The following is a 24,022-nucleotide window of genomic DNA, read 5'->3' as shown; positions in this document are numbered from 1 at the left end:
TATCTATCTATCTATCTATCTATCTATCTATCTATCTATCTATCTATCTATTATCTATCTATCTGTCTATCTATCCCTCTATCTATCTATCTATCCCTCTATCTATCTATCTATCTATCTATATATCTATCTATCTATTATCAGCACTAGCAAACACTCGGCTGACCCTTTCTCTTCACCAAACGCCACCATTTCTGTCAGCCTGTTAGTGTATTACCATAGGAACAAATAAATTCTAATTATCAGAGAGACCACCTAGTTGAGATCTATAAGTGATTTCCCTCGCCCGGGCTAAGAATCAATAAGCGCCATGGGGGCGTGAGGGCTGAATTATAAATGAATGGTGCCGTGAATGATGCCTGCAGGCGGCAAAGGGCGTTCTATGGATTACTGGGGAGTAAACGTTCCAATGTGCTCATCCAGGGAACGGGACAGACCACACAAGAGTTTATGGCTGCTTATGGATTTGTATGTTATAAAGGAAGTGTAGCTTCAATTCAGGTGCACAATTAGGGCCTATTTTGGGATTGGGTACTACCACGGCATGGCACCAGCATCTGCACATTTGACAGGTGGCAAGAATGAGTGGCACTGGTTCCCCTCACTGGTGCCCCTATTCATTCTCCATGGGGCTGCTGTGGGGCATGAGGAACAACAACCACACCACAACCTCATGGCAAATGGGAACATACCCTATAAGTCCCAGCATATAATAAGGGGGCATGGTGAGCTCAGTTTTAGAAATCATCAGCAAAGCAGAGGGTGATGCCAGAGACAGTTTTGGGTAAGGTTGGCTTACCCAGGTCCCCCACCTTCTCCATTTGACATAATGCCAAGGGTGCAGGTGCTGATTATTAAGGGCCCCGCTTCATATTTGCCCAGAGATCCTTTTTGTCCAAAAGCGTCCTTGGTGCTGGTTTGGATGACAAAGGTGACTTATAGGCTTCAGAATCCAGCAGAAGGAACCACGGCATGCCACGGTATGTGACACACGTGGATGTGTTGGATATTCACATGGCACAGAGATAAAACACAGGCTGGCCGAATATGAAGCATTTTTCTTCTACTTTTACAGCCTGGGTCTTCATATGGTGACAGGGTCACTTTAGGTAGGTGGCCGCCTGCTGTGGTTAGTATGGACTCGGGTAATGTTCTGTCTGTAGGTTGGTCCAAGGAGCTGTCTGTCTTTCCCAGCTGAATTTTTTGTGTTTTACACAGACTGGATACATCCTGCTACCCTTCAGAGCATCGATCGAGATGTATATTGGAAAACCATTAAAAGGTGAGGGGTGAAGGCAAGATACTCAATCAGAATGACAGAGCCCTGGGCTGTGACAACCGACAGATTCTTCATCCATGTCATAGATGGCACAAACAACTTCAAAGCAGACTGATCCCCATACTGCAAGTTTATATTTTGCATTGAATGCAGTGGCTAGAACTCTTTGCAAAACCAGGTCTCAGGGTCGAACCTCAGACAGGACACTATCTGCATGGAGTTTGTCTGTTCTCCCTGTGCTCATAGATAGTATGAGTTTTCTCCTGGTATAACAATTGGCTTCCCCCCAAAATTGGCCTTAGACTATGACTCTGGCAAGTACATCAAATTGTGAGCCTTTCAAGGGACAATTAGTGACATGACTATGCACTTTGTACAAGGCTACATAATATGTTGGTGCTAATGAATACAAGATAATATTAAAGAAACATGTGCCTTCCTAAATTGATTCATATCATTTTAAAAGTTGTTAGCAATCTTTAAATATGCAGTTGCTATTACAATGTCACATTGTGATCTTGCTAGGAGAGTCCCAGATATAAGGTGACAACATTCTGTCCCTGTCAGCCCAATTCTTCTTCTGTGTTGTCACCCTATCACATGATCTGGTAATGGAAACTACCATTGGCTGTACACACAGCGCATTGCATGGACATTGTCCAATGTTGTCACTATCAGGAAGCCGATCCAGAGCAATGATGTGCAGCCGCATGGAGTACATGGATAGGAGGCGGCTGAAGAAACCTAAAGGAGATCAGCAGCACTGAGATGGAGAAATGATGAAAAAAAATGAAAGTGTGTATTTTATATAATAAAAAAAACTCAAATTGTTTATGATACATTTATTGGTTTATGGTACCCTGTGCCCTGTGCGGTTTTCCCTCACACCTGTGTTGGGTTCCTGGGTCTGCAGAACTTCTGTGCCCAATTTGTGACCATCCCTGGGCTGGGTTCCCGGGTCTGTACACCTGCTATGTCCATTATGAGGGTCTCACCCTCTCCTTGCAGGGCTTCCACCCTCCTTGCACTGAATTCCTGGGTCAGCACAACTGCTATGCCCATTTTGTGGGGTCCTCACCCTCCATGCCCTGGCATCCAGAGTTTATACACCTGCTGTGACCTTTAAGAGGAGCTCCCACCATTCTTGTTGCATTTGTATTCATTGTTATATTTTTTCCAGGTGGCTGCATTTGTTTTTTTTCCCATTTGGTGATCTCCCACTTTCTTGGCTTAGAATTAATTGTTGTATAAAGTGGCGGAGAAAGGACAAGCAGGTGGTGGGGAAACCAATAACCAAAAATAGCGTTAGTTATCCAACACCACAGATTACCATTGACCTTGTCAATGAAGTTGGGGTACACCTGTACTCACAATAGATTTTAGCCCAAGCAAATGATTCTATTGGTCCATTCTTGACAATGGGGCGGAGCCTGTCACATTTCATACGTGCCATTGGCTACGGTATGCCCCCTATTTCCTGGAAGGTGACCCGCACTAAATTTCCCCCATTCTTTACATGGCACATAACAATAACAGGTTGTACTGGCTGAACACAAAACATTCTGCTTCCTTTTGTTTCCATTTTTGTTTATTTTTTCAGCATGTCACCACTGTGAAAAGTTACCCCAAAGCTATTTCGGATTGGACTTTTTTGCAGACTTCCTGCTTATGCCCTGCATTGCGATGGTATGTCAGATATAGACGTGTTGATCCTCTTGAAAATCTATTTTTCTAAATATGACAAGCGCAATCAACACCCTTGTTGAACACCTGCTGAGAATAAACAAATGTTAAGACATCAGGATGTTATAGAAGGGACTTTCTTGAAAAATGCAAATGATCGGCTTGTGATTTGGTGGTGATGAAGCACTTTTGCTATTCGGGTTCCCTTTGCTGCTGTTCCACCTATAGATTTCCCTTTCTTCAGATTTATTCTCATTAACTTTCGTCCCATGCTGCTCCTTCCATGTGAATGCAATTTCCCAAATTGATTGTTGCTGGAGCCAATGATTGCAGATCACAAGGTGCCCCCCCTAGTGGTGCTTTTGCATATGCACCCTAAAATTGCTGCACTTTTTGCACCATTCAGCTTCTTCCAATCACATGACTGCTATTTCCCCTACCCATAGCCCATGGATTTTTGTGTTTGGTAGGGGAGGGGGTTGAACTGTTATAAGAAGCAGAACTAATCTGCCACAATGTTCTCTCCATCCAGTCCTGAGGTTGACATAGCTTGGTCATACACTTCAGCCCTATTCAGGAGGGTAGGAGAGATGATATTTCTATGCTGTAGGTAAATAACACAGAAAAGTATTGTCCTTCTACCAACCTGCAACAGGTAAAGGAGAAGGAACTCACTTTTCACTCTCTCTGCTCTTTCCTCCACTCAGCACACTACTTCTTAGCATATAAACATTGTCTCCTTCCACCTTTTCCAGTCTGAGCTGTGCTGTAGGAGGCTACAAGAGCCACTGAACAAGCCAGACACTCACACTGCTTTGCTTTAAAAATACTTTAATAATGAGTACAGATTTGCATTTATATCTGTCTGGTATCCATCTTTAGGTAGGGATGTGCAAAACATTATATGACAGCCATTGTCTTATAAGGATTGTATGAAGAAAGAGATCACCAGACTTGGTTAATAAAGTCCAGTATTTGCCACTTAAATGCCAAAGAAACAGCGTCCGACGCGTTTCAGGGGTCAACAGTCCCTCTTCATCAGGGCTTAAAGTGGCAGGGAATGCAGTACATAAATATATTCTGCCGTCCATCTCACTATTTGGGGTTCAGTCTTCAAAAAGCTATAGTGGTCAGAAGAAGCCCCAAATAAACAGTACAGTGCTCAGAAGGGGCCCCAAATAGACCGGACAGTGGTCAGAAGAGGGCCCCGAATAGACTGGACAGTGGTCAGAAGGGGCCCCAAATAAACAGTACAGTGCTCAGAAGGGGCCCCAAATAGACCGGACAGTGGTCAGAAGAGGCCCCCGAATAGACTGGACAGTGGTCAGAAGGGGCCTCAAATAAACAGTACGGTGCTCAGAAGGGGCCCCAAATTGACTGGACAGTGGTCAGAAGGGGCTCCCGAATAAACTGGACAGTGGTTAGAAGGGGCCACAAATAGACTGGACAATGCTTACAAGGGGCCCCAAAAACAGTGCTCAGGAGTGGCCCCAAATAGACCAGAGTGTGGTCAGAAGGTGCCATAAATAGACCGAACAGTGGTCAGAAAGGGCCACAAATAGACAAGACAGTGCTCAGAAGGGGTCCTCAATAAACATTACAGTGCTCAGGGGGGCCCCAAATAGACCGGACAGTGGTCAGAAGGGGCCAAAAATAGACTGGACAGTGATCAGAAGGGGCCATAAATAGACCGGACAGTGCTCAGAACCGGCCCCAAATAAACATTACAGTGCTCAGGAAGGGCCCCAAATAGACTGGACAGTGGTCAGAAGGGGCCACAAATAGATCGGACAGTGGTCAAAGGGTTAAAAATAGAGATGAAAGTGCTCAGAAGGGACCCCAAAAACAGTACAGGGCTCAGGAGGGGCCCAAAGAGCCTAGACAGTGGTCAGAAGGGGCCACAAATAGACAACACAGTGCTCACAAGGGGCCCCAGATAAACAGAGAGCTAATATGCATTTTTGGCACTTGTCTGGTTTTTATGTTGACCCCCATGAATTCAGAACTGACTTGAAAAGCAGGAACTCCTGGTCAGCTCTTTGCCTTCGAGCCATTATCTAAAATTCATTGAAGCTAAAAAATTAGGACGGCAGCCAGTCAACTAGAATTTTCAGAAAGTTAACAGTGACAACATATAAAGTTCTCTTCTGACAAAAGAAAGTGTCCGCGCCTTTAAGAGCTCATTTACTATGCAGTTGTTTCGTCACTGCACACATGTGTCAAAAAGATAAAACAGGAAGGACTGTGCTCAGTATATAGTCAGTGCCTCTGACACTTCCTCGTATCTAAACCACCTCCTTCTCCACTCGCTGTATTGTTCCTCATTGCTGGAAACATTTTGCAATTTTACTTGTTTTTTTATTATTATACTTTTTTATGATTTTTTGGTTGTCTGTCTTCTTCTGCAAATGGATACTGAATAAAGTGAAAGAAGTTGTAGGTGGCTCATGAGCAGCGATGACAGGAGAGAGGCTGGAAACTTGTGCAAGCAACTACCAAGTAAGTAACCGCTCACTGCACCTGTCACCAAAGTTCTTTTCTGTGGTTGAAACTTTCTAAAAGGGTGTTATAGGGGTGCGCAAATTGTACTTCTTCTACTTTAACATTTAACACTTTATGACATTTTACTGAAGAAAACTTTGCAGAACTTTTTAGGGTATTGTAATAATGACACATAATACAAAAAACAACACATAAAAGAACATAAATACCATAAATATATAAAATTGTCTTTAATAATCCTCAGAATTCTTTCCATTTTTTCTTCTGGAAAAAGTTTTATTTCATTTTAAGAAGAGTTATAAGAAAACTCAAACAGTACAAGGAATCAATAGCAATGTGAATGATAAAGTATTCTAAAGGTAATTCCAAGGTACAAGTGTAGATAATGAGGTCTCAATATGAAAGTAGCAGAATAATATAAAAGTAAGATAGCAAAGGGCGTATGGTCATAGGGTGAAGGAAGAATTAGGAAAAAAGGAAGGGGTGGGGGGAAAGGGGTAAGATTATTGGGTTTAGTATTAGGGGAAGGGGGTCAGAGGACTGGGATAGGTGTTAAGGAAATGGATTCAGGGTATTATGTTAGGTGTTGGCAAAAGGGGGTCAGGGTATTGGGTTAGATGTTGGGGAAAGGGGAACAGGGTGTTGGTTTATGTGTTGAGGAAAGGGGCTCAAGGTATTGGGTTAGGTGTTTGGACATGGGGTTATGGGTTATATTTGTGAAAAAGGTCCAGGTTAGTGGGTTAAGTGTTAGAAAAAGGAGGTTAGGATACTGGTTAGGTGTTTGCAAAATGGAGTCAGGGTATTGGGATGGATATTGTGGAAAGGGGAACAGGATATTGGGTTAGGTGTTGGGGCAAGGTGTTGATGAAAAGGGCAGAGGTATTATTATTTCATGTGTTAAGGAAAGGGGATCAAAGAACTGGGTAAGATGTTAGATTATTTCATTGGGTGGACATAATAAGAGAGCCAATGTAGAACATAGATGGCCCTTGGTGGAAAGGAGAAGAGAGCTCATGTAAAACATAGGTGGTCTTTGGTGGACAGGACAAGAGAGCTCATGTAGAACATAGATGACATTTGGTGGAACGGAGAAGGTCATGTGGAACATAGGTGGCTTTGGTGGAAAGGAGAAGAGAGCTCATGTAAAACATAGGTGGTCTTTGGTGGACAGGAGAAGAGAGCTTATGTTTGAAGTCATTAATGCCTAATCATCAATAATAGATAGAAAATGAGCAGAAGGTAGCTACAGCAGTGATCAAAGTTTTTGGCCTCCTTTTGTTGGCATAGTGGACAAATCATGAGACCAAACGATTCTTAGACATGTGTTTTACCTATTTATCTGAACTTGCTTTATAGTTTTCCCTGAACCATAATCAAAAATGTGGTCTTATCATTTAGGAGCAAAGGCTAAGGCCATTTAGGGCTAGGCTTGAGGGCTGATTTGATAATCTCTTACTACATACAGCTTTAATCACATGCCCGCTGTCATTAGAAGGGTTTTTCTTAACAATCAATCATGCTACTAAAATCACTAGTAGTAGCAAATGATCTCTACACTTATGGAACACATGGCTTCCTATTGTACAATGTGGTAACATCTTGTTACCATCAATTGTGCATGATTGGAGCATATGGGTAATTGCATCCACTGGATTCCTATTTAGGAACATAGGGAGTCCTTTTTTCTATCAATTCAGTATTAGAAAAAAAAGTTAATGCTCACATTGGATAGGACAGATTGGATTTAAATGCTCACATTGGATAGTCTGGAATAAAATCTTGCCTAACCTGAAAGAGGCAAGGTAATTGATTTCCATAGTCATCCTGGACCCCTCTAAACCAAACATAGAGGGCCATTTTTTCAACTATTTAAGTTTCAGTTAAATTCCTACTCCTTAGCAGGGGCATAACTTGGAGGATGTGGGCCTACCAGCAAGGCTATAAATGCCCCAACCCCCAATGCTTATCTATTGGACAGTATAGTACACCCGCCCTCAACAATTGCCATTCTCTCCACTATTTATTAGTTAGAGCCACCTTTTCATGCACAGACACCTTTTGCCTGGAACCCAACCATTTATCGGATCCCTAGTTGGCCTTTCTTTTTCTAATTGGGGGTAAACCAATCCTGTTTCCTCCCTCCTGTGCCAGGCTGACTACGAGGGAAGGGATTGGTGGGAACACCAAAAGCAAACAGGCCTTCAATAAGGACTCTTTGGCCCCATTGTGACCTTAGGTCGAGGGAGTGATAGGTACAACTCTGGTCCTAAATTACATTCACACTTTCATATGATGGTAATATCACGGCAATGTACAGCAATTCACCAGCCACTATGCTCTGTGTATGGGTACCAATGATTTTTATACCTTATCAGGACTTGCATCATGCCGCCCCATGCCAAGATCTTGGTGCTGAAATAGGCTGATTGTTTTTTCGATTGTTTCTGAAATATTCCCTTCCCTAACATGAAAGCAGCAGCATGATTGGTTTCTGTAGTCATCCTTGTCCCCTCCAAACTTTGCAGCTTTATAAAGCTAGTAAGTAAAACTGCACATAAATAGTATGAAAATCAGGTGAACCATGGACTTGTACAAAAGAGGAAGTGCTGCCTGTGAATATGACCTAGACTTATTCCTTTTGCAGCTACTTTGAATAGTTGGCGTATTGTTTTTACCCTTGATGTCAAAACCTTGGAAGATTTCAGTCACAGCCGCTGAAAAATGAAAATGTAAAACCGTCATTACTAAAAATTTCTGGATTTTTACATTTTTTCATCTGTCATTGTTCTTGCATTGGTATTATTTGTTGACTTTAATTCATTTTAAAATGAATAACTCTTCTGAATTATTTCCTCTGTATGCCCCTCTAATGGTTGGTTTCATATAATAAATGTATAAATTCAAAAATAAATATAAATTCATTCATAAATATTCAAAAATACATTTCATTTTATTAAACATGATGGGCTGCTTCAACTACCGTAGAATATCTGTCTAGGTTGGGAAAAACCAGTCCTGTCTTCCCATTCCTGTGCCATGTATAGGGGAAGGAAGTGGTGGGGACACAAACAGCAAACGATCTCTATCAGGAGCTGTATTAAGGACTTTTAGGTCCCACTGTGACTTGGGGTTGAGGCAATGATAGATACGGTTGTGATGCTAAGTTATATTCACTCCTTAATATGACGGTAATGTGTTTTAGTGAACCTTACAGCAATGTACACCAAGGGGCAAAGCACTGTGCGGTGTGTATGGGTACCACTGATTTTTGTACCTTTTCAGTATCAACAGCATACTGCCCCATGTCAAACTTTATTGGCACTTATAATATTTTATTATATGTTCTTGATACTCTATCAGTGAGATCTACCTACTTTTATTTTCCCAGACTGTCCACATAGAGTTCAGGGGTGTACCTGACTTTCTGGACAAGAATTGGTGACCCTTACCAGTATAATTTAACAGAGAGACAGATCTATTGGGTATTTTATAGCAAAAACTATGGTAGACTGATCTTTACATTTAACCCTTGGCCTCAAAAACATTAATTTAAATATATTCTTTAATAGCCAAATAAATGCTAATCCATTTTGTGTGCACCAAATACCTTTGCAGATTTAGTTATTACCTTGTAACAGTAATAGTGATACCAATTATTGAAATGTATATAACATAGAGGTGTGGGAGGGACCTAGAATGCCCGCCTACTACAGGCTTCCTATGTAAAACTACAGAGGGGCGGGGACAAGACCAGTCACCCTGCACAAGAAGACAGAACACAAGTGACTGGTCTTTAATACAGGAAGTTGGTGCACACAGGGAAGTTTTATGCTGGGTTACTGCACAAATCTGTAAGAAATTCATAAAATACACCAAGATTTAAGTAAAAATACACATTTCACCTATGTTATGACAGTAAGTACATATCCTGGGGGGTCAGCTTTTAAAGGATACAACTGTTCCGATCTGCACCCTGAGCTAAGATCAAATTGCCAATATCTTCTCGTCCAATGACAGCCTTTTTATTGACCACTGAAATGGTGCACAGAAAGTGGTTAATATTTTATGTGTGCACTCCTTTACACATAACAATGGCTGTGTGTGCATGAAATGATTGATAAATGTAAAGGAACCTTTCTTTCAACGTTTTCTGAAGATAAATTATGTTTTGTTTGAACTTGGAACACCTTTTACCAAAGCATGTCTATTTTATGTTTCCTCATCAACAACATTCCGGGACACTGAATGAGGAAGCTGATGGTTGTAGATGAGACAGTACATACAGGCTGGAATGCACAGTCTTATCTATAGTTTTGCAGAGTTAGTATTGTCGGTTGTATCTTAAAATAAAATGCCGGCAATGCCTGTTACCAGGGCAATATCAATCAAGGGGTGAGTAAAAAAAAAAAAAAAGTACTTCTTTGCAATACATACACACTCCCCCATCATTTATCCCATTGAAGACCCTGCAAGTACAAAAAAATACATATTGGTCTTCCAAAAAGTCTTGTTGTGGGCTGACAACACAGCAGTTTTTGAGGATTAAGTGTTGTCAGCTATTCTAATTTCTTTTGCTAGACTACCTAACTACTACCAGATCTCTACAACACAACGGCTGATCATTATGTATTAAAAGAAGACCTAAGAGGGCAGATTAGCTTCCTTGAGATAACACAGGAAGGCCGTGGGGACACAAGATGGCTCTGAATTGCTGACATGATCAAAAGGTATTTTGTGCAGATATATAAAATTGGTAAAGGCTAAAGGAGCAAATAAGAGAGGTTTATTGTTAGGGTTTTCTGTAGGTGGACTGAGAAATTTCCTAACCAGGGTTCCTTCATTGGTGATCAATTGATCTTCTGCCTGAAAGTGGATGCATAGTACCTTCACTTGGCAGATCATGTCCATGTACTGTGCACTGTAGGACAAGTTCTGGGAGCCAGTTAGGCTGATTGCATGGTTTTGGAGTTGTAGGGGAAACCTGAGTTTCTGGACGAAACCCTTGTAAACTTGGGGAGAACATGCAAACGTTTTGCAGGTAAGACCTGCAAAAAAATTAATGGGTTTCTCTATGGTGGGAAGGTTGAGAATGGCTTCTCTAGGACACCTTTTTCCAATATAGTGATCTTCTAAAGGTAGTTGGAGGTTTTATGCCCAGTCAATGTTGGTGGATTATTTCCAACTATCCCATATAGTTTCAACACCAAAGCCATTTGGCCAGTGGATTCTTTCCTCTTGGATAAGGGAGTAAAGAATGGGAGGCATCTTTCTTTCTGTCCGTCATGGTACCAGGGTATTCTTCTCTTTGACCCACAACATAGGGGGAAGCTACTACTCTAAGATGCACAGATCCAAGGTAACTGCACAATTCGGATATCTTCACCTATCTTCTCATTGAGCACCAAGTGGGCAGCACCTCTTGAACAGTAAAAGATTTATTCTTTATTGCATACAATTTTGTGGAATTCATATTGGCCATTTGGATGATATCCAAAATCTGAAATGGTATTCTGAATGAGATGTAAAGTCAATGACGAAAGGGACACTTGCTGTTTACTTTCTGTGACTTGATATACAGCATAGAAGGATAATTCTGTGGCCAGTATGGATTTCATCTCATGATATATAGTAAGGAATGGTTACTTTTTTGTTGGTAAGGTACTGATCACTTGTAGTGTGTTAAGAGGATACATTGACCTCATGTATTCGAAAAAAAGCTTCCTATAGACCACCAGTGTCAGAGGAGAACATAGACAGAGTATCTTGTTGCCTCTTAAACTGAAGGAAAAGCAGAGTGCCACCCTACATTGTGTTTGAACAATATCTACAATATACAATCTCTAGAACAGAAAATTAAGTGACCCCCCCCCCCCCCCCCATGGTGCACATAGAGCCAAAACACAAACCTGATGGTATTTAAGATACATCCATCATGTTAGTATTTTATAGCTGGCCACATTCCTATTAGACATAAGAATGAACATTCGGTGCAGCACACCAGTTTTTTGTGACTTTAAGGGCTGACAACAGAACATATATTAAAAATCACTTTATTTTAGATTATTAATTTTTTTTACAAAAGTAAAAAACATAGTAAAATTATGGGTTACACACAAGATTCTTCCATTGGAGTATCCCTGGTAGGGGGTACAACCAATTTACTTTCTCTACGCATTTTGCAGAAACCTCTGCTTCTTCAGGAGAAAGGAGATCTACAATTACAAAAAAAAAAAAAAATATTCAATCAATATCTCAGTATTCACATTTAAATCTTGCATTATTAGAGAACAGAATTATTTTGTGCATAAATAAATATAAATATAGATGTACCTGGTGTTAAAACAAATCTGATGGTATTTTATGTAATTTTTTACCATCTTTAGGGTTCCTCCAGATGTTTCTTCAGTGGTGGTCAGTTGATCTTCTGCTTGAAAGTGGCTGTGTAGTATCTTCAGCAATGCCACTTGCCAGATCTTTCCAATGTACCACGCACTGTAGGACATATAAAAGGCATACTAAAATAAGAGAAGGAGAGACGTTTCTCTTTATCTTCTTCTTTAGGCAGAAACAAAGTGGGTATTATGGGTGGCACTATGGCTAAGTGACTGGAAGTTTTGTCCTGGAGCTCATGGTACGTGAGGACATAGGACACTATTGGCATGGTGTTTTCTGTTATACCAATGTTTGCCTGGCTTTCCTCCCAAAATATACATGTGTTCTACTTAGGGTTACCCTAAAATTGGCCTTAGAGACCTTGGACCTCAGAGCATGAGATCCCATTAGCGACAGTTAGTAACTAAAGTCTGTCTATCTCGAACAAAGGGAAACCCTTAAAAAAACACGTCTTTGAGAACCCTTTGCTGAAAATAATGTATCCACAACTCACAGTATAAATATTATGGTGGTCATTGAGAACAATGCCTCTAATATTGCTGGCCAGTGGGTTGAATGTCACCCTTACAGATAGCCAAAAAGATCAATCAACTGACTGAACAAATTGCTCATTGCCCAAGAAACCCCTTGGCAGAACCCTTGAGGTTGAGAAACAAAACACCACAGTAATCTATGGACTCTGTAAAACTGTTATCCTGGTTATGGTAATAGCCAACAATTTTTCAAAGTGGCTAGCTAAATTTTTCGTACTAGCTGTGAAATAGCCGAGTTGGTATCTTGACCGAGAGGTTGTGATGTAACTTCCTTCTGAATAAAATGACTGCAATGCCGGTTCTGCGGTTTCAACATTACACACTGACGGCAGGAATAAAGGAAGCTTCCCCTGATTATTGAGTTGTTGGCATTCTGCATGGACAATATAGTGGTAGAGCAAATTAGGTCTGAGGTAGGCAAAGACACATTGATTGTGGAAGGCACTTTTTTCCAGCAATTTAAAAACAGCCACAAAAAAATGTGGTTTTAATTTATTTAATTGGCAGCATTTTGCTTGTTCTACGTTTATTTTCATGCCTGGAGTTTAGCTTTACCACAAAAGTAAATATAAACCTAAACACCAGTGTTTCTCAATTGGGGTTCCATGGCACCCTACGGTTCCTCCAGAGATTACTAGGGCAATACTTGAGCAGTAAGCAGATTGTACCTCTCAGGTCAGTTTAAGTGACACCAATGATCGTTTTGGCTGCTGGACAAAGTAAATGCCCATATCATGCACACAGTGATTTGAATGCCCAAAGCACCTGTGCTGTGTCATCAAAAAGATGGAAAAAAGTGGAAATTAGAAAAAAGATAACTCCGGGCTGGAATATAACATGTCTATCGATTTAGGTGGGTTAAATAGACTTTTAGTTTTTTTTTATATACCAGTCATTTCGGAGGAGGGAGGGAAGTGTGTGGAAGGTCAGTATTATCCCAAAGATCATCTTTAATTTGATGGCAGTGTGGTTCTTATAAAAAGAATTAGTTTATGTTTTATGCAGGGTGATGGGAGGTGAATATGCTGTCAATGCTTTCATCCAGTTGCCAAAGTAGACGCATTTCTATCGGCCAATTGTAACAGCAAGAAGTGGGAATATCTTTCACCACACTGCATCAAATGTTCTCTTGGTTGTCAGCCCCAATAGGTCCTTGGCATACAAGAATTCTCTAGTATTCTATGTTTACGGGCCAACATTTTGGATGTACCCATCATTTTAGGTCACAAATACAGTCACTGGAGCAAATGGAAAGGTTGTCCCCAAAGTGGGCAGAGACGGCAGTAAATGCCCAGTATGCATGGGTCAGTTTTGACTTCTGAATGAATGAATATGAATTCAACAGCCCGTCACAAGTGATCGTTTTTTGAGTGTTTGATCGCACATGGACAAGTCAGCAATGTTGGTACCATTGACTGCAAATACCCAAGGATCATGGGTCTGAACATCAAGTGAATCCAATCAGCAGCTCCCATCCCTGCTGTAGCTTACCCCATGTGTGCCAGATTTTGGGACTTTTTTTTTGGACTAAATGATTACCGGTTGGAAAATCAATTCAACCAGTCAATGCATAATTGACAGCAAATCTGCTCATGAATTCTAAGTCTACCAGGGTTGCTAATTTGCTAATTTTTGCTAATTTGTATTAAAAAAAGCTTTTGGCTTTAAACGAACCTTTAGGGGGAAATGTTTTCTATAGTCACGCTGTGCTTTCAGTTCACACAGACGTATTGTGATGACCAATTATTAGAACAGCACCAGGCTTGTCCCTTTTTTTTATTATGCGGCAACATGCAAGCAAACAAGCCCGTCAGGCGCCAATAAAAATAACTGAACAGCACTGTGTTTGACAATGGGGTCATTACTCAATTTCCTCCCCTTGTTTCAAACTTTTTTTTTCTTTTTGCAAAGCTGAAGCCACAGTGCATGCACTTGTTGATGTGACATTTAAAAGGTGAGTCCCGATGCCATTTACCTAAAAGAGCTTAATAGGTTGTGACTATTTTTGTGCATGCGGACAGGTGATGGCAACATATTATGTTTGCATGTGATACTTTTTGGCTGGCTGAACTCTTGTAGGGCTTGTGTCATGCCTTGTTGTTGGCTTTATTATTCAAAGGAAGCCACTTCAATGTATAGGTTTTAATACAAATGTGATCTGGTCCAAGCAATGCAAATGGTTTTCCCATAGGACATGCTACATTTAAAGAAATTAGGTGAAATGCAGCTTGAGACCTGGCTTTCACTGTATTGCGGTCAATGGGAATCTGCAGACCTGGTTATGATGTATACAGGCCCTTAGGATGGCCCAGGGAGACAATCTTATAGATATGGTGACACTTACATAGGGTGTTGGTAATCAGGACAAATTTTGCTATGATGTTACCAGGTTTGCCATCAGCACCCAGTTTTTGTTGAGTTGTGTTGGCACTATTTACCTATGAAAATGTTTTTCCCCTTTTTCACTTTGTTCAGAGCAGCTATTCTCATGCAGGGTTCTACGGAACCCCAAAGGGGCTGGGGGTTCCTCAAACTGACCTCTGACCTCCCATTTGATTATGTCTGCATAATTCTCAGGCCCACACCACTTGGCAGATGCATGACCCCAAAAATGGTGGTATTCTATTACCACTGTAGGGGGGGGGGGGGGGGGATTTCTTCCATTGGCCACCAATTGGCTTTTTCCTACTGACCTCCTGGAGTACTGGAACTGGAGTAATGCAGGATTATTTGGCAGGGGAGAGGCCCTTTGCAGTCACAGGAGCCCCACATTCACCGGCACATGGGCCATGGGTATTCAGGGAGCTTATCCAATGTTTTTCTGGGGGCAATTGAATTTTTAGTTCTGTCCGAATAGTCAGGAAAATGTCTGCACAAACAAATTTACATAAAATAAATTAGAGCTCCATTTGAAGTCCAATGTAGGAAGCTGAGAACTTGCCGGATTCTTTAGCTATTCGACTTGACTGCTGAAGCTCCGGTGTACCTTCTGGAAAGTACCAGCCCTTCCAATGGCCAAGTTGGTCTAAAGCCTTGTGTACAATAGGTAGTTGTAGAAGCTATACATGTGAAATCTGAAGCAATCACAATGTAATGCTCATTTGCAAAGAACATTGGTGCTCCTTAATGAGGCCATACCGCTGATTTATAATTGGTGCCCATCGTCTTCTTCTGATTGAAACCCTTCGTTCTGTCAACAGTTCAAGGCATATCTTTCAGTTACAGTAAATAAAAAAATCCCCATTTATCTTGATCTTAAACCACATCCTAGCAGCTAACAGCAAAATCAGATTAGTGTTGTGAGAATTTCTTTCCTGCAGAATTCATTCAGAGCTCATTTAGAAGTTGACCCACAGTTTTAATTGTTTCAATGCCCTCACACTCAAGATTTGTCATCTAGATTTGTCCTGGTGTCACTGGGCCAGAAAGGGGAAATCCTAAAATTTACAGTTTTCAGCAAAATAGGAAGTGAAGGGAAATCTTCATGGCGCCCTTTAGATATATCTGTTAACAGAAAAGGTATCAGACTTCAGATTTTGCTATGTGAGATGTGTTTGTCCTGGGGACATTAAACACAGCACTGAGCCCCCATGGTGGTTACAATTAACCCAAAGGGATTCCAGCAGCCATTGTGTTTCAACAACAGAAATTGCACTGGGGACCGAAGCAATGTATTAAAATAAATAAAGGGAAAATATATATCCAACCATGCGGCTTAGTTTTGGTAACGTAGGGAAGGCTCAGAACCCTTGTTGGGTTTTACTACAGGCACCATTGGAGTGAATTTTCTTCAGAAAAACTCTGTGCAGGTGGTTAATTTTCTTTCCCCATGATGATCACATTCGGACAACCTACATAGTGGTCCTTTGTTCTTTCTGTTACCCAAAACGATCCATAACGACCATTTCTCTATTTGTGGGGTTTGAATTTTATGGCAGGAAGTGAGGTCAATTATATCAGATTAAAGCCGAATGGAGCCCTAGACAAGGTAGATGTTTTGGCCCCCATTTTTGATTGATTTGCATTGATACGGTTTTCAATAGGCATAGAAGAAAACTCCCTATGTGTGCTGTCTATTGGACATTCATTGCTCCATGTGAGGTTGCCTTGTGGATGACGTGGCCTTGGCTCAATCCTACCCTGGCTAAATTCAATGCACATTCAATAAATCTTTTTACTTGGCCAGGAGTTGATCCAAAAACTGTTCTTGCACAGGGGCCCCTTGGTGATTGTCTACTTATGTTTGAGATTGGAAACATTGAACTAGATGAAACTTAAAAAACGAGCAAACCAGAGTTGTGCCTAACTGAACAAGCCTGTGTGTGGCATATAAAGTCCATCTGGGGAAGGGAGGTCGCAGCAGAATGTGCAGCACGAGGAAGGAAGTGGACGCAGTGGAGCAGAAAGCTGAGTGGCGGGGTGGGGGCAGAGGAGAATCATAAAGACCAAAAAAAGCAGAAGCCAAAAAACAACAAGGAACAAGCTTACAGCTTTCTCCATGTGCCTAGTGACAGAACACACCGCGTTCACCTGTCGGAGCCACTGGAACAAGATGGTGGTGAGTGAAGGAAGGAGAGGGAAAGATGACAGGTGCTCTTTATTGGCTTTTTAGTGGTTGGCTGTTTCTTTCCAATGCTAGTGCCAGCATATACTGATTTTATAACTTAGGCTTGTCCAGGATTCAGCATGCGGAGGGGACCCAGGGCAGCTATAAGACGAATATTAGGATCAGAATCAAGAGCCCTGGATGGTTAGGCTGTGGCCCAAAGTGGTATACATCCCTACCAATGGGGCTTACTATATATCTTGAAAATGCATTTTGTAAACAATACCCAATCACAGGCAAGGAGATTTTATAAAACATTGCACATGATTGGGTCGTTGAAGTCAGCAGATCTTCATCTTATTTCTAAGCTAGGTGATTAATCCATTGCATTGGGATAATTCACTTTGCTATGGAATCAGCCTAAATTCCCTTAGTACAGAGCAATGTTTCTAAACCAGGGTTCCTCCAGAGGTGTTGGGGGTTCCTTGAAGAAAGTGCACCTCTCAGGTCAGTTTGTGATACCAATGATCTTTTTGAGTATCTGTAGGGGTGACATGGCCAATGGCCAGCAATGTAAGGAACATTCGTCCTACTGTCGATATAGTAAATATTGCCAGGGTTCCCTAAGACCAGAAAGCAATTTAAAGGGCCTCCCATGGTATAAAGGAGGACAAATACTGGTATAGATCAGCCCCTTTCAATCTGTGCAGATCACATAACTGAAGGTGGGTGAAAGCAGCCTACGTGTGAATCTTGACCAGGGAGCTGATCTATACCGCAGATCTAGCCGGGGACAAGAATATTTTTATTGAAGTTCATCTAAGGGAACTCCTTAGAGTTTTTGAAACCCTATGTCCTTAGGGTTTTATATCTGGGATATGTTAATTTCCCTACGAATGTCTTTTTTCAACCTGACTTACCAAGTAACTAAGTTTTAAAGAACTTTTGCTGCTTTGATTTAAAATCAAAATAAACTAAATCTTGTAGTATTTAGTTTGCAAAGCATTGTATATAATAAATTATTTCTATCTTTCTTTTGTTTAATGAAATATTCATTTGGCAACCCTCATGTCACTGCCCTTCATACCAATTCACCCTTTTCTTCCACCACCCTTTTCCCATCCCAAAGAGAACTACCAGCCCAGTTGCTTAAAAGTAATTGGCTGTTTATTAATTACAACTGTTTTTTTTTTAACATTTCCATCATCATTTTCCATAACATTACAGATACAACAATTTTCCTGGTTGCGGGTCCTCGAGGGTGTTAACTTGACCAACACACCCACTATGGCCCCATTGGACTGATCCTCCTGCTCTCTCTTTGGGAACGTGACAAATCCGGCAGACCCTCCGCTACCCGAACCTCTGCCACCATTTACCGCCACTACTTTGGGAGACGCTACACCAAAGGCAGGTCCTCCCATCACTGTGACAGTTACTACCATACTGCTCCCAAGGACCCCAACCACCTCGCTCGCCTGTAAAACTAGGGAGAGAGGGAGGAAAGTGGAATAGTCCACTTCTTCCCCCCTAATATAACTCGTCCTCTCTCCACCCCTCTTGCTCTACCTTACCCCCCTTTTTGCCTCCCATCTTTCCCACACTTTTTTTCCCCAGTCATATTCCTTACATTCGTTACTTTCCCCTGGGTACAGGCTTAGGATACAGGATAGATCCCATCTGCCATAAAGCATACTTACCTGCCTGTTCCCAATCTTTTTCTTGCGCAGATGGAACATCACCAGCCCCTTCTGCAATAACAAATCTATCTAGTAAAATTTTTGAATTCTGAAGGTTTATTTTGGCTTAAATTCATCCATGGATCCCTGATAGCAAAAGGTTGCAAATAACTATTAGCATGTGATTTTTTTCCATTGAGCGGAGCCTCTTCATTCTACTTTGTCTGCTGGGATTGATGCCGCAGCTCTTCAACAGAAATCATTCTGACCCTAAGCCCTGGCTTCTGTTTAAAGCTGAGCTCTATGGGAAAAGTTAAATACAAAGATTAAATAAATACGCTCATTCAATAGGTTTCAATCAAATCAGCACTGCCCTGTGTGGGAGAGGAGGTGACCTGATTTTTCACTGCTGCAGCTTCACTTTTACTTACAAGTCTCTTCCCCACCCCCACTCTGTCATTGGACAGTAAAAGAAGACTAATGGGCTTATGCCTCTCCTAGCCTGTTTTCCTCCAATTGGAATGCTCAGAGCACTACAGTACAAGAAATTTATAGCAAGTCAATGCAAATACACGTTTACAATGAATTCATTAATACAATGCTGCATTTATTTTTGTTTCATATTTGCCTAGAATTCACCTTCAAGCTATGCTGTAAGTTGTCTAATAAAAGGAGTTCTATTTGGTAATACAATTGAGTTTATTTCTTGATAAGCTCAAAGCCGTACAGAATTTACAGAATTCACCTGCCACAATACTACCATGATAATGCATGTCTCATGCATGCAGAAAAATAAAAAGTTCATATATTACATTAAAAACCATCTTGGTTACCAGCGCGTTTCGCCATGTGGCTTCTTCACGGGAGGAAGAGGCAAGTAACAATCAATGTGCAGGTGAAAGACCTGATATAGGTCGTACCCCCTGTAGCTGCTTCATGTTACATATCCTGAGAATGTAACCCCTTTCTACTCTGGCATAAGGCTTGAAACTCTATTCCATATCATCTTTGGGTTAACATTGAAGCTAAATCTTAGAACAAGGGCTACAACCTATATCAGGCCTCTCCAGACACCTGCACTTTCATTGTCACTTGTCTCTACCTCCCCTAAAAAAGCCAAATGGCGAACTGCGTCAGGTACAGAGGCCGTTTTCGATGTATTATATGGATTTTTTATTTTTCTGCATTTCCTTCTTTTCCTACTTTACTTTACATTATGTTGTTAATGTGACAGGTGAACTCTGTATAGCTCTGCTTTTTCTTTTTATGTACGAGCTTATCAACAAGTAAACATAATTGTATCAAAAACTCTCCTTTTATTGTAGGCATACCTCTACGAGCTGGCATAAGATTTTCTCCAATATTTTTATTTTATAATATGCATTTCAAACTTTGCTATACGTTTGCCACCAAAGGTACAACCTAGCCCCCAAGTGGGTGTCCCAATTCAATGGACAAGGGCCAAGCTGTGTTTTTGCCTTAACTTGTATACAAGTTGTGTTTTACTTTTAGGACTCGGTCATAATAGGTGCACATGTTTATTCTGATCTCCTTCGCATTGTCTTATGGCCAACATTGTTTCTGTTCAGCTGTTGAATTGTTGGTGTTACAGGTGACCTATTAGTAGTTTCACCTCCACAATGGGGTATTTTATAAGGCTGGGCATCTACAATAACACTGTCAGGTCCTGCAAACACCACACACAAAGTTCCACTCATGCAAATCGTCTGCCATTCATGAAACAAAGAGCTACTCATTGCAAGTATTGAGACAGGGCTTGCAGAATAATACATTGTATGTCATGAGAGACTCTGATCAAGGACAAATTGTTACATTTCTGCACATCATCAGGATATCATGCAGTTGCTTTTTTTCTAACCGGAAGACTGCTGATGGATTCCAATTCTTAAAGCTGAACTCTGGGGAAAAGCAAATTATTGTAGCTTTATATTCACTGATTAGCTATAAAAAAATGTATTTTTGTAAATGCAGTGTAAGTGCCTGAATTCTACTTAGTATCAGCCTCTTAGAGTCCAGTGAGAATCTCATGTCATTCATCAATCCATCACAATGGATGTACGACCAATTGGAAACAACCATTATGGAAGAGAGCACATTTGGGTGCTTATCACTTGTTCTTCTTTATTTGTTCTCCATAGAACAGTATGGTGCCTGTTTATTAATCTGGAAACAATCACGATTTAGAATCATTTGATGCCCTGGCATCTGTATGCCAGACAGGGCTTTGCCAAGTTTAAATCTCAAGGCTTGATGGACAAAAATATAAATCCTCTGCCAGTTATGTATTTACCTGTATGCCTGGTGTTTAGTTTTAAAGTAAACATGTGCCAACACTTTGCACCTTAAGGTATGTACACATTCTTTAAAGCCCATCCAAAAATGTTTTTCTCTACCACACCACCCTCCCAACCAACTTCAGTACACCGTGCATGTTTTTCCTTTCAATCAGCAATATCTATTCACCCAAACTTGCTATCCAGGTCCCCACAGTAGTGCCACTTTTGCGCCGAATCCCCTACCCAAAAGTAAAAATGTATGGTTTACCAATGGAGTGTATTACAGAAATGGATGAATGGATCAGGGCCACCATCAGGGGGTACAGGGGGTAACTCTGCACTGGACCCCATTCAATAGAGCTTGACTTGTAGACATGGTAGGGTGTCAGAAAGTTTACCTAAAATTGAGCCCAGAAATTACAGATGGCAGCCCTGTAACAGTACAGTGTTAAAGAAGCTTTAAAAAAAATAAATTGAAACTTTTAAGGGTCTATTTCCCAGAAGTTCTTCTGAGATCTTTCCATCTTTGCAATGAAATCCATATTCTGTGAGCGTGTAAATTCCCCTGATGTCACGCTGATTGAAAACAATCTTCATTTCTGTGTACATTAGGTAGACGGAGGCGCTCAGTCAGGTACAAGGAGTGTGGCGGAGCGTAGCAATGCAAGTTGAACAGGAAAATCGCCATGTAATAGATCTGTGATAAATTGTCAGGTGATTCTTTCACAGCTGTGTCATGTATCCTGCTTTGTGTGTGATAGTAGTCATTTCATTTTGTTAACAAATAAGAATTGTATCTTGTTTTTTTCCATAATTAAGCCGTGTATGGACTCTAGATATAAGTTGGTATGAATAAATGATTCCTGACCAATGATGTGGTCCCCAGACGGCATCACAATCCATGATTCCATGCATAAGCCAAGGCGATGTTCATTGGCAAAGGTTGGCAAACCGCTTTACTGACTAATGATGCAATGTGTAGGGTAAAACGCTTCAGGGAACAAGGTCCCAGGTGGGGTTTCTTGATGGTTTGTGCAGAAAAATAAAGTTTTTGGATGGAGGATTTCCTTATGTACTGCTGAATTTTTTTGCTTGGACTACTTTGGGGTGGGGATGAGCTCCTCTCTGGCTTAGGTGTTTGGTTTGCTCAGGAGAGAGATCCAACGTATGGCTTCAGGAGACCATTTCTTTAAATTTATTTTAACAATGTGTAAAAAATTTAAAAAGGGTCTCAACTTTAGATATATTATATTATAGAGTTGCCCCATACCTAGCGCAGGGTTTTAGGTTTATTCTGTATAAATCTATAAAATAGCCCAATTGAAATCACTGTTCATTTTTTCCCCACACAGCGGTTTTAAAAGGTGAAAGGCCTCCTGGGACAATTTGAAGACGATGGCTCGTAGGAGTAGTTCCGATTACCGGGCTCTCCCGGAGTACGAGAAAAGCCACATCAAGAGGACCCTCGAACTGGGTACGGTGATGACAGTATTTAACTACAAGAAGTCTCAGCCTGAACGAAGGACTATCCAAGTCATAATGGAGACCTTCCAAGTGGCTTGGAGTAAGACTGCCGATAAAATCGAAGGCTTCCGTAAGTTCCTTTTTCCTTAAAATATTGAAAAACAGATACAATAGGAAGAAGTAAATAAATAAATAGTAAAGTAAATAAAAGTTCTGATAGCTTACCCAGGTCCGGATTTGTACTTCCCCACAGCCAGCTAGTTTGTGCTTAAGGGGCGAATATGGGAGGCCATAATGATAATGCAGGGTCATGATTGGGAATCATGATGGTTACAATCATGATAGCAGTAAAAATGTCACCCCCATTGGCCATGGCACCATTGGTGGTCCAGGACCTAGGTGGCTTTGTGACAAATCTGGCCTTAGATTACCCTCCATTGATTGCAACAAGTAGTTTTTTAGCTTTTTATGATTCTGTTCTTTAGGTATAAAGGTCCAAGAGAGTAAGGGACCTCTTTTCTAGGGTGGCAACACCTGATCAGCAACATTGTCACCCAAATGTTGATTAGAACATATATGAGATGAGCCTTTTGCACAGCTGCTAGCTCTTAAACCACCTACCTCCTATGAAGTAGGTTTTCTTTGCTCCAAATATAGTGAATTGATTTAGGTAGATCAAAATTCAGGGTTTGGTTGAACAGTACTTTATTACGTGGTCTTTATAAGAAGTGATCATTACTATTTAGGTCAGGCTTGGCAATATGGCAGTAATAGAGCTTACCAGAAATTGGTCTGTCCGAGAGTAATTAGTAATTTAGGTGAACAATGATGAGCTTTAGTGGCTCATTAATGGTTTTGAAAGATCTCTTCTTGATGGATAAATATAAAGAGAACATTATGGAAGCTGCCATCGCCAGTAGACTGAGCCAAACTCCATTCTTCCTTTTTTATAGTTTTTTTCAACTGCTAGTTTTGGGTTTTGATGATTCAAGACCTTTATTTATTTTTGTTTTTTTGGTTGAATTCAATGGACACATGTCTTTTAGTTCCACCTGACTGATTCAACCAAGAAGAACATGACATTAAAGAAGAAGGATCAGTGGAGACATCTCCCGTAACTCTGTCGTAACGCGCTCACTTTAAGCGACTTAACTAACTGTTGCGTAAAAATAAACCTCACATATAAAAAGTATTCAAGAGATAAATACTCTATTTAACATCAGACAGAAAGAACTATTTCACCTAATCCCTAAAAAAAACCGAATACTACAAAAAAGAGGCCTCCTTCCAACGGTGGTCACAAATCACTTTCAGGAGCTGGCCATTCTCTGTACAATTCATAGCAAGAATACAATTTCACCGCTGTGCAAGAGGTCAGCACTTTAAATTGCTTTTCCCTATCTCACATGAAAGAACGAAACATTTTCATTTATTGACGAGATGATGGCTGAGCTGAGACAAGTTACTTAAATCCAATGACCCCTGACCCCCGAGTTCAAAAAGATCGAGTTTTCTCTGTTTATAAGGACGAGAAATGGCTGCTGTGTTTCTTATTTCTTACTGCAGCCTGTTTTTTAAAGGCAGAGGACGATTTGATGGCCGCCCAAACAACACCATTTCTATGGGTCTTAGGCAATTAGATCTCC

At 40.9% G+C, this 24,022-nt stretch overlaps 1 protein-coding gene across 1 annotated transcript in view; it reads left to right on the top strand.

Moving 5' to 3' along the window:
* Positions 1-5,223: 5,223 nt before the first annotated feature.
* Positions 5,224-24,022, top strand: part of PLCG2 (phospholipase C gamma 2) — a 71,295-nt gene continuing 52,496 nt past the window's right edge. Inside the window, exons 1-2 of the mRNA XM_072422710.1 lie at positions 5,224-5,461; positions 22,265-22,506. Of these exons, the coding sequence (XP_072278811.1) occupies positions 22,308-22,506 (199 nt within the window). The 5' untranslated portion in view covers positions 5,224-5,461; positions 22,265-22,307. The remainder of the gene's footprint in view (positions 5,462-22,264; positions 22,507-24,022) is intronic.

This window comes from Pyxicephalus adspersus, chromosome 9 (genome assembly GCF_032062135.1).
Source record: "Pyxicephalus adspersus chromosome 9, UCB_Pads_2.0, whole genome shotgun sequence".
In the NCBI taxonomy this organism is placed as follows: domain Eukaryota; kingdom Metazoa; phylum Chordata; class Amphibia; order Anura; family Pyxicephalidae; genus Pyxicephalus; species Pyxicephalus adspersus.
Note: the sequence above shows the minus strand (reverse complement) of the source record. Positions and strands in the feature narration are given on the sequence as shown.